At 39.9% G+C, this 12022-nt stretch overlaps 1 protein-coding gene across 1 annotated transcript; it reads left to right on the top strand.

The window, feature by feature from the left end:
• The first annotated feature begins 5997 nt into the window (after nt 1-5997).
• Nucleotides 5998-11082, top strand: DIO1 (iodothyronine deiodinase 1). Its single transcript, XM_053468962.1, has 4 exons — nt 5998-6597; nt 7035-7178; nt 10308-10507; nt 10787-11082. Exons 1-4 carry the CDS (start codon nt 6249-6251, stop codon nt 10850-10852), a joined length of 759 nt encoding a protein of 252 aa, XP_053324937.1. The 5' UTR covers nt 5998-6248; the 3' UTR covers nt 10853-11082.
• The last annotated feature ends 940 nt before the right edge of the window (nt 11083-12022 follow it).

The following is a 12022-nucleotide window of genomic DNA, read 5'->3' as shown; positions in this document are numbered from 1 at the left end:
TAAGGAGTAGAAGAAATAGGATCTTTCATGAGAGGCACAGACGAATCAGATCTCTCATACAGTAAGTATTGAGCAGATCCACGCATGAAGTCACATGTCCTCATTGTCGCATCAAAAAAAATAATATTTGTGCATAAATGACCATGCTGTATACAATAATGTAGGTTACCGCGTCAGAAAAACTAGCTTTATTTCATTTTGTTCCAATAGAGTTCTTTTATCTGCAGACCTGGAGGCTGCCATTGTTGTGAGCCGTGTGATATTTTTTGTGCCTTTCCTTGTTTCGCACAGGCAGTATGATAAGGAGTCGGTCTGTTTGGTAGATTGGGTAAGATAACAGGGCAAGAACTCACACACAAATGATTAATATGCAGCATCCCAGCCACCCCTCACCGCTTTCCTCCGCCACCCACTCCGCTAAGCGCTGTTATATGACAGTACCTAGGAACTCCAGGTTTTGCCCAGAGACTCCGGGTAAAGTGCCGCTTCTCTGCGTCTCCAATCCAGGTTGCATGAGCGGTGTTTAGGCACTCCCCACACCCCGCCCATTTCCCCTCCCTTCCCTTACAAATTTAAAGCGTTTGGGGGCTAGCCCCACCTGTAACATTACTGGTTCCACCCACTGATGGCAACAGTCCGCCCACTGACCTCAACAGGTACACCCACCGGCATCTCGAAGAGGGAGAGCTCTGAGTAGATGGTGCCTAGATGTTACCGGGGATGGATATGATGTAACGTCCTGCATTTTACGAATGCCCTGCGCGGGGTAAATGTTCTGCGTAGGCTTTGCTCATACTACAGTTTCTCTGAACTAGCTGTACCTATTATTACCTAAACAAGGGTGCTCCAGAATGAACCAGCATTCTGCTGCAACTGTTATTCCCCTTTGTCTTAGTGAACCCACACAAATTATATTTTTTTTGGGGGGGCAGTAGGATTTTTTTTTCTAAACCATACTGATATATGTAAGGCATCATTTTGGATGAATACAATTTAAAAAGTGAGGTTCTTAACAGTCACAGGTATATAAATTATACACAACTAGAATAAATCATATAAAAAAATATATTCATCAATTTGCCTTGATTTGGAAACAATATATCCCTATATAATTTTCACTTATTACATTTTTTTCTTTTTTTTTTTTAACCTTACCCTAGCTAACTAATTGCTGACCAACTAACTAAAACCCACTACACTAACTACACAATATTAACTAAAAAGAATATATAAAAACCCTTCAGGGTCAAGTTGAAACAGTTTACTCAGGTTGGAAGAAACTTAAGCGCAACCTTTCCAAGGACCCATATCAGATGATCAAGAACAAAAGAAGAAAACAAAAACTAAGGCAAAACAGCTTTTCACTGGATCGCTATTAAATATGCCAAAGTTCATCCTTAAATGCTACTAAGTATACTAAAGTTAAATTATTATAACTACAAATACGAATGTAAGGCATCCAACCGTTTCTGATTCTAACACATTTCACATCTCAACCGCTCTGCTTATTATTTGCATACAGTGCTGCGGAATATAATACAATAAATAATAAATAATATAAACAATATTATAATTTATTGTTATTGCTGAATACTTCCCCAAGATTATCTGATTTCTCTCTCACACATACACTCTTTCACTTCAGTTGTTACATTAGTAATAAGTATTTGCTGTGCTGTGTTTTATGTGCTGTGTATATATATATATATATATATATATATATATCAAGGTTACAAGTTTTATGACCTGTATGTGAGCACGTCTTGCAAAATCAGTTTGGAATGCTACTCCAAGTCTTAGGAAATTCTGTTTCTGGCTGCGGCGTTTGTTTATAATAGTTGCATAAATATACAAAAACCACCTTCATTAGGAGGCACCAACCTTTGTTAATACCTTGAAGGAAAAATCCAAAGGGGCAGTTTGCCAGGACAAAGTGAGTTTATCTGCATTGTTTCAATAAACATTTCTTAACATGTTCCTTGGTAATCAGTAATTTTGTATATGGATCAGTTTTGGTATCAGCACAGTCATACATCATGCCGCAACTCGATGTCCAGGGGGAGTCCGCCACCCTACCAGCTCTCCGGAGGCAGACTGGACTGTTGGATGGGAGATAATGGATCTCCCTCTAGCCAGCCAAAAATGGAGGTCTGTTCCAGTGCTCCTTCACACTGTGTAGTGGTGATTGATGCTGAGAGCTAGTATATGATGTCATATCTCTGAGGTCAGCACTGAATTCGCTTGTACCATAAGGAAGCTCTGATACAGAGGTCTGTATAAACAGACCTTGTGCTCCTACCAAGGGACCGCTATGTTAAGGAGAAAGAAAAGGAGAGGGAGAAAGAAAAGAAATGGTGGGACAGAATGAGAAGGGGGAGAGTATTGATGAGGAGGGATGAAGAGAAAGGAGAGAGATATGAAGAGATAATGGTGAGGATAATGAGAAATGGGGATTATTATGAGAAATTGGGAATATAGAGAGAAAGGGAAGAAGTGTATCTAAGGGCAAGTAAGTGTGTGGCTGCAAGGAGGGCAGAGGAGAATGGGCAGACTGGTTCGAGATGACAGAAAGGCAACAGTAATTCAAATAACCGCTCGTTACAACCAAGGTATGCAGAATACCACCTCTGGACGCACAACACGTCAAACATTGAAGCAGATGGGCTACAGCAGCAGAGACCACACCGGGTGCCACTCCTGTCAGATAAGAACAGGAAACTAAGGCTACACTTCACACAGAATCACCAAAATTGGACAATGGAAGACTGGAAGAACGTTGCCTGGTCTGATGAGTCTCGATTTCAGCTGTGACATTCAGATTGCAGGGTCAGACTTTGGCATAAACGGCATGAAAGCATGGATCCATCCTAACTTGTATTAATGGTTCAGGCTGGTGGTGTGATGGTGTGGGGGACATTTCCTTGGCACACTTTGGGCCCCTTAGTACCAATTGAGCATTATTTAAATGCGACATATATATATTTATTAATATAGTGAGGTTATTGTATTGTCACATTTCTGCCTCATGTGGTTTGGAAATTTCACAGACGTGGCGGAAACATTTCAGAAGTAAGAAGTTACCAGAAAACGAACAGGTCATACATGTTCAGGTACAAACTATTTGTAATATTTCTGAGTAGAGCAATCTGGGTAGGGTTTTATAGGAGATTGTTGACTTACACCTCCTGTTGCAGAAAGCACATTGATTGTATAATATTTTAAGCGGCGTTGTTCCACTTAGACAAAACATTAATTCCACTCTCTAATATGCTAAGCAAATAAACACCAGCCAGTCCGTTATTGTATTCTTTACATCACATAAAACAACAATTTTTCATTATTTTTAGCAGCAACCTATGTCTGGTTTTCTGTTATATGTCAATTAAATGTTTGTGGCAAAAATTATGAATAAGACAACTTTTAACGTGATTAAAGAGGTGTTTCTGGGAAGGGTTTCTAATGTTAGTCTGAAGAAGAGCACCTTTAAACAATGCAGGTAGAGGAGCAACATTCTTCACTGGCAGACAGCAGAATACCAACGCAAAGTTCACTGTGCGGTAATGGGAAATATTACATTCAATGTTCTGGCTAATCGCTTGTTCAGATACTTGTGTTACGCAGCAATTAAGTGTTCCTAGAAAATATTATAAGAATAAAGGAAAACTCCACGTAAGTTGATGTTTCCAATTCTTCAAGTGTTGGGTTCAGCAGAGTAGGTGGAACAGCACCTATCGAGGCAGCAGTAGAAGGCTTCTTTTATCAGTTGGATGATCTCGTCTGCCTTTTTTTGTTGCAAGCTATTTGATAGCGCTTGTCTGCTATCAATGTGAAGAGCAGTGAAGAAAGTGACCCTGTGGTCTAAGGATTACACTCTGTGGTTTCTTCACCAATGTCAGGGTCAATAGGCAGACTCTCAGGGTCACAAGACGAGAATTGAGAGACTGAGACAAACCGATACATTAGGTGGAGAGAGCTCGGCTCGCAAGCTTACAATCTTGAGATAGGGATCTAACTGTCCAAGCTGCCGATCCCAGATACTATAAATCCATCTTGTAAATCAGCTTTAACAATCCTAGCGCTGTCACGCTGTGAGGCACAATAGATTCCCCCTATGATTGTGAAATAATGATCCTGACACGTCGATACTATAAAGATTTGGTCTTCAGTTATGGGACAAAACTGTAAAGGCTGCACGTGAACAGATCTGGGCATAGACCCGATGTTTCTGTTAATGGGTGGTGTAGGAAGCAACATGTGAGTCAAAGCACGTGTATTAGATGAAGACTTAACATCATAAATGTTATGAGTGCTATGCCGTCAAAGACTTCAAAGTGTATTTACAGTAATAGTTATGTATTCTGATCGTGAAGTCTCATACCTTCCGTAATGTAGATTTGTACTCCGCCTTTACGACTTTCATTTTGATTTTGGGAGTTTAATGGTATTTGGGAAGGGGATACAAGGCAAATATCACCATGCTCTGCTTATCATAGCCTTACAATATAATGACATGAAGACGAAGGAGTAATGTCTTTATTTTATTGGTATGTCTGTTTGCAATTATATAGATAAATTATGACAGATTACACCCTAAAGCCAACGGAAAGTTGGTGAAAAGGTAGAATACATGGCCAGGTCCTGGTCGTGCGTATACCTGCCCTCTCCCCTACTTCCGACCATTTCAAAGAGCCAGAGATGGAAACAACTGTTACACGTGTGTAGTAATAGGCGTGACTAGGGGCAGAACTTTACCATTAAGGAGAACAATAGTGTATTGTTTATATTTATACATTTATTTATACATTTTCATTTCTAAAACACATTTGATCCGATATTTAGGACTGTAGAACCCCGTGATACTCTAATGGAGAACAAACATTCTGAGCTCATAGAGAAGAGGGACATCAGGGGAGGAAAATTGAACAAAGAGGGACATTTGGAAGGTAAGCCACCCTACTTAAATAGCATAAGGTAAAGGAACTATCAGTTAATCTATAGGTTTACCAGCTACTGAGGGGAATCATTTAATTGGGTGTCTCGGCTGCGTCCCAACTGGCATTCACCCGGTGTGCTAGATGGCCAGTCCAGGCCTCTAGCCCAGTATGCTGTATAAAGAACAAGAAGACATATCTCCCTCAGTTCTATCTTACATAGAATATGACAGCGCATAAGAACCATTCGGCCCATCTAGTCTGCCCGTCTTTCCCATGCCTGTATAAATTCCCTCACTGTATTGGTCTCCACCACTTCTACCACCCTCTCACTGAAGTAGAACTTCCTTACGTTACATCTAAACCTCTGACCCTCTAGTTTTAGACCATGACCTCTTGTTCTAACATTGCTTGCCATCATCTCTTCTGGACTGACTGTACTGAGCTAGACATTGCGCTCTAGTCCTCACCCTGCCAACAAGGTCCCTTTTTGTATAAATATAGGGCACCGATAAAATGGCAAACAGTACCTGAGACATACATGGTGGAAATGATGGCACAACTGCTATCATCTCCGGGTTTTTTCATCAATTAAAATTATTGCCCATTTCTCTTTGGACGGGCACTAAAAAATATAAGCTGGCAGGACTGTTCCAGAACTTGATTGTTCAAAGATGTTATTATTCCACAAAAGAAAACATTACTTGCAATTTCAATTTTTTTTTCACCAGATGAAGCAATACCGAGCTTGTCTGTGGATGTAGGGATTAGTATGTTTTTTTTATTGCATCTGTTTGGCGGGTTCAAATGTTATTATAGTCTTGTTCACCATGGTGAATACCTGAATATTTATGGTACCTGGAGACTTTGACTCTACGTACTAGTATCCACCATATGTTGTTTTCACATTTTATTACTCATTTGCTTATATTGTTGTACCTTTTACCTCTCTCCGTTTTATTCCTTTCCTGAAATAGTATTCTGTTTGCGTTTGCTATGGACACAGCCTCGTGATACTACTCCTCTTATTGAACAAGCAGATTTAGCTTTTTATTAACCACTTAGTGTGCACCACTGTCATGAGAAGTTTTCTTTTTTTCTTTTTAATAAGACTGAAATTATTTTTCTCCTTCTCGCTTTCACAACTTCATATCCGTATGTACATGCGTGTTTATAGAAAGGTAACACCTACTATCAGCTGCCAGCAAATATTTCCCCCAGGGAATCTCTCCATTAAGCAGGCTGAGCCTCTGATATATGAGCCAAAGGTAATCTGTGAATGTCACATCTACCTGTTGGGTACGCTCGGAGCTCAGCATGGAGAGCTTGTTCCAGATCATCAGAATTGCAACTCGTTATGTGCAGAAGACACTTATCCTTTGCTCCTTATTTTTATACGTTGCTGTGGGCAGAATTCTTATGCTTCTGTTTCCAAGGACCATGGCATCTGTGCTAAAATCTCGTTTTGAGATGACTGGAGCCCATGTTCCTAAGTTTCAATATGAAGACTGGGGACCAACCTTTTTCACCTACAAATTTTTAAGGTCTATTCTACAGATCATGTGGCTTCGACTGGAAGATGAAGCGTTCCTGGGGCATGCAGCCCCCAATACTCCAGTTGTGGACCTAAATGGTGAACTACATAATGTATTGGACTATTTAAAAGGTAAGAACCCATGATGTCCGGTGTGAAGTCTGTTGTTCCTGTAGAGCAAGCATAGGCTGGAAGGGAATCTTTTCCAAATCAAAATTGTTGGGGGGGTCTTCCTTTCAACTTTAGCGATTAGAACCTGAAAAAGTTGTTGGTCTTTATCTTTAAAAAACATTGAGTTAGTTTTCAACATAGACCAAATGTTTCTCCTTTCCTGTTATCCCAAAGCTTATAGTGATATTCCTGACAACTGGTCCTCTTCAATGAAGGTCCACCTTCTCATAATCTGCTGGACTTTCATGACTCTTAGACCTTTCTGATATATCTGTGTGCCATAGTCTACAAGAACAAATGCCATCCTAGCAAGAAATATTGTGGTTGGGTCTCCCATCTCCATCTCCACTCCATTCTGGATCATTGAAGTATAAGGACTTGTGATGTTTTTCTTCTAGGTCATCGCCCATTGGTTCTCAACTTTGGGAGCTGTACCTGACCACCATTCCTCTTCAAGCTTGATGAGTTCAATAAGCTTATCCAGGATTTTGGCTATGTGGCTGACTTTCTGATCATCTATATTGATGAGGCACATGCCGCAGGTAAGATATTCCATGGAGGTACGAGGGTATCTCCAGCATTAACATGTATTGGCAAATCATAAATTACACAGCATAGCAGTTATTAAAATGAGATCAAATAATAAGTCAGGTGTGACTATCTGGTCTTTTCACGAAAGATGGTAACAACAGGAGAGCTGAACATCCCAACTCAATGCCCCTATACATTAGGGCAACCCCATTGGCATTCTCCTAGAAGAAGAGCCAAACTTCTCCTGCAAGAAGAGCTGTGCCTGTATAATGCATAGGTAAGTTACCGAGGAGGGTTTTCATAATTACCTATGCATTATGCAGGGCTAACTCAGCCCTTTTTGCAAGAGATAATGCAGCAAGATCAGGGAGTTCAAATGTTTAACTATCCTGTAAACTCTCTCTATGGTGAATAGACCCGTCTTGTTTTTACATTTTGCGATTCCATCAGAACATGTCGTCAAACACATATCTGGGGAATAGAGTGAAATCTCTCCCAATTTCAATGATATAGATTTTCACACTGTAATGGCATGAGTGAACTAAACAAATGCACCCAAAGGGGTGCCATCCCACAAGAATGTTTTGCCCATATTCAGGGTAAACTGTACATATCAACTAGGTCCTGGGGGTATCTATGTTTCTTGCTCCTCAATACCTAACAGGTAAAACTGATTTTTTTTAACCTCCATGGCATGTGACACGTTGAAAGAGATTTTAAGAATGAAAATGAAGCTCGGTAGGCTGCCTGAGGATTATTAGAGTTGCAGCACAACACCAGCCAGGACGGCTAATGAACAGAGCCTATAGAAAATAAGAATAATAATATAAATTACATTACATATAGTAGCAGATAACATTGAGTTATTGTATTCATTAAATTGTTATAATTAATTTATAATTAGGTTTCAAGGCGTCCACAAAAAATAATGATTTATGAGGCCCACATTCAAGCTCATATGTGGATTTAGTTATACCCAAAATCAGGAATGAGACACATTTAATTTTTCCGTTCAAAAGAAATTAAATTGTATTACGGTGATGAAACATTATGGTAAATCTGTCACCTAGCATGCGGCTGGGCACATACAGAAATCATCAGGCTACCGCTGGCTCCCCACCATTTCCGGCCCTGGATACGCTCATACAGCGGTCATGTTATGGCCTCACCAGGTCCCAAAAGGCAGTAGCCACTGCTCAGTAGCCTGGCAAGTAGTCAAGATATGATGTCATACCCAGCAAACATTCTGAAAATGGGATTTACATCCCATAGAGGGTCCTGTCTCTCATGAACAGAAACACTGGGAAGTGTAGTTCTGATGGAGCCCAGAAATCAAGGTTTAAACCCAAAACAGCACTTTAATATCTGTATATCTAGTGCCACCTCCGGTTAGCTTCCCCAAAACCCTAAAAGAGGTGTCTAGCATACAGATCACACCTTACAAATATAATTGATAATTTCATTATCATCAGCTTGGGAGTTGATATCTAAGCAAAGAAATCTGAAGAGGGGGTTCCCTAAACTATTTACTTTCTCTTTAAGTCTTACAAAACCAGCAGGTCCCGCAACATATTTTTTAAGTGTAGAGTTGCATGGTGATTACATAACTACTCTATACCTCAACCATATTATCCTCTGTGATAAAAACGTACCTACGCCTTCATCTGAAGACAGATAAAAAATAGCTTCCACTCCACACCAAACACAATACATACGTGTGACGTACGACTAGTGACCTGGCTTGGACCATATATCAAACTCAGAAGTCTTTATTACGTCTCCTTCGTTGGAAAACAACGTAATGATTTAGAGGCTAAAATCCTAAAACTGAGAATATGATCCCTCACGTTGGCATTGGAGGTTTCACGCGACAAAGAATCGCCCTGCTGCCCGCAACTCAGGAACGGTTTGAAACAGACACAGAGTTTATCAGTAATTTGATATGAGAAAAAAGAATTCAATTTGGAAACTTTTATTTATTTAGCGGGAACTGAACCAAAATATGATTTAATATGTTACATTGTCACCTTCTGTGAATCAGTTGAAATAAATGTTAAAACCTCAATTAAGTAAACAGGGATGTAAAATGTCGTGTTTATTATAATAATAAATAAAAACAAAGCCTGCGTTTGTCTATTGTAAAGCATATTGTTACCATAAGAAACACTACTCTTTGTTCCCAGGTCCCTCCTTTATTTCTATGCACAGTCCCCGGCTTGTTGGGGATGAATAGAGTACCCAGTTGGCACTTCATGTGCTAACATAGCTCCAAAGCATCCCCCTTTTTAAGTAGGACAGTCCCGATTTTCAGGCAGTGTCCAGCCAAGTTGCTCCACTTTCTGGCCTTTGCAGGCGGTGGAGATCATGGGCTGTTTAGGTCGATCAGAAGATCTCACATGACCGTCCACTGAGCAGTAGCATTGATTGAGGTCTGTGCATAGACATGATTTGTAGCTTCTTCATGGCCACCTCGTGTTGAAACAGTGAAATGAAGCCATACCTCTGGGTTCTGTTCCATACCTTGCAAGGCGGCTGGATATGTTTGGTAGGCTTATGGTCCTCCAACCACCCCTCCATTAACATTCCCCTAATGCTTTGGTCACCTGTAATGATAAGGGCCACGTGACTGTGGACTCAACTATCTAAGCTTTTCTATTGATCTAAGCTTTTCTATTGATCATATTTTCAAGATTGGAGTGATCCAGTATAGCTACCAACAGTCTTGGATTTCCCAAGACACTCCTTATGTCTCCAGCAAATTTCCTATTTACTGGTGCTGCCAGCAGTTTTTGTATTAATAGTGCACAATTTGTTTGTTAAACGACCTCTAGGAAACCCTGGGAATATGTTAACGCTTAGTCTTTGGGGTGACAATATAATTCCAATTCATTCTTAACTACTGGATCATTTTATTATACCGGTAATTTATTTTTTTTTGTAACAATTTTATTGAGGCAAAGTTGTACAACCTCACCATAGCGTATAGTACAAGATAAATATGCCAAATATAATAGAAAACTATGGTAAGTCCCCGAAATCCCTGAACTTCCATTGAGAAGCACGTGACACATCGTGATCATTTCCAATTTGCATGAAATACCCTGGCTGGTTGTGTTAATCTGCTGTCCCTTGTGCTGCAGATGGATGGGCCTTAAAGAACAATGTACATATTAAGAAGCACCAAAGCATCCAAGATCGACTTGTCGCCGCCAAGCGCCTATTGGAAGAGCTGCCTTCCTGCCCCGTGGTGATAGACACCATGCAGAACCTGTGCAGTGCCAAATACGCCGCTCTCCCCGAGAGGCTTTACATCCTGCAGGATGGCAAAATCATTTACAAGGTGACAGTCTTGATCGTGCTACCAGTTTACGATATTTACCGTATTTGCTCAATTATAAGACAAGGTTTTTTTCAGAAAAATACCCCTCGTCTTATATGCAGAGTGGCATATAGGGGAGTATAAGGTATATATGGGGGACAAATCAATATGACGCTCCTTTTACACATAATAAAATAAATGATATTTGCTGACATCCCTTGATGATTGCCAGAGCAATATGTTTTAAGACACTTTGTGTCATGACGCAGTATCTCTGTGTAACATTTCTGTTCATTACAGGGCCAGATGGGTCCATGGGGCTACAAGCCAGAAGAAGTACGCTTTGTTCTTGAGAAAATGGACTAGCCAAGTTGCCACTTGCCGTTGGATGATAATTATCCGTGTGAGCCCACACTCATCATCTGTCTGAACCACAACTGTTAATACTCGTCATAAAATACTCAGAGCCTGACTCCACAATTAGTTTGTTTGTGACGGTCGTAGCTTAAAGCATAGCCGGCTCCTACCTGATATTGCAAATAATTGTACGCGTCCAGTGTTCAGAGTATAGAAGATTAAATTAAAATATGTTTTACTAAGAACATGCAGTGTGCCGTTTTATTTAATGAACTATTATAGGCAACCTACAAAAAAGGAAAGCCTCTACCTTTTCTTATTTGCGCTTCTGGTAATACTTGGTACATTAGCAAAATGTAATCGCAATAGGCAGAGGGAGTGACTGCAATAAACGGATCCCTGGTTAGACTCCACCTAATGGTAAAATGTTTTATGATCCATTCATAGGGAAAGCTTTGAAAGAGCACTTAAAAAAAAACAAAAAAAAAAAACTTCTGATTTCTACTAAGCTAAAGGCATGATGATACAATTGAGACCATTGGTAGCCACACATTTGCACATGACACTTCTAAGTGTTGAGCTTGAATATTTGAATGTACTTTATATGCTTTTAGTTCTTCAAAATGTATACTTATTTTACAGATTCTAGTTAAGGGATCATTCCAGCAGAGCCCCTTCATGTCCCTTTTGTTCGTCTCCCCTGTGCTGTCCTTTCTTCCTGTCACCCCTACCAAATCTTCCAGGACACAATAAGCTCCCATCTATAATGTTGTAGAAATTAACAAGAAACCATCAGAGACATATGTTTAAGAACAATGCTTTTAGTCCAGCTAGCATTTGTACAGGCAATTGGACATCTCACTGGAGAATTTTGGGGAGAGTAAAGGCTGTTCCTAGAGTTAAATCAGATCTGTTGCTTTCTAAAATATTACATTTTGCAATACCAGTATTCTAAAGAAACTTGTGTTTTGTTGTAGCTGCCTTTGTTAACAACATACCAGATGCCCCCATATAATATGTAACTTAAAACTTTATGTATATACTCTATGTATACTTCTTGTGCATAGTACTTTTCCCCAATCAAAATATTTCCCCCTTTTGTTTTTGTCCATCTTTGGTGGCATCTTGACATTCTACATCTGACACGAATGAAAGAATAGCAGACATAACAGACTAAAT

The sequence above is a fragment of the Spea bombifrons genome, chromosome 6 (genome assembly GCF_027358695.1).
Source record: "Spea bombifrons isolate aSpeBom1 chromosome 6, aSpeBom1.2.pri, whole genome shotgun sequence".
In the NCBI taxonomy this organism is placed as follows: domain Eukaryota; kingdom Metazoa; phylum Chordata; class Amphibia; order Anura; family Pelobatidae; genus Spea; species Spea bombifrons.
The sequence above is the reverse complement of the archived record's forward strand: the minus strand, read 5'-3'. Positions and strand labels throughout refer to the sequence as shown.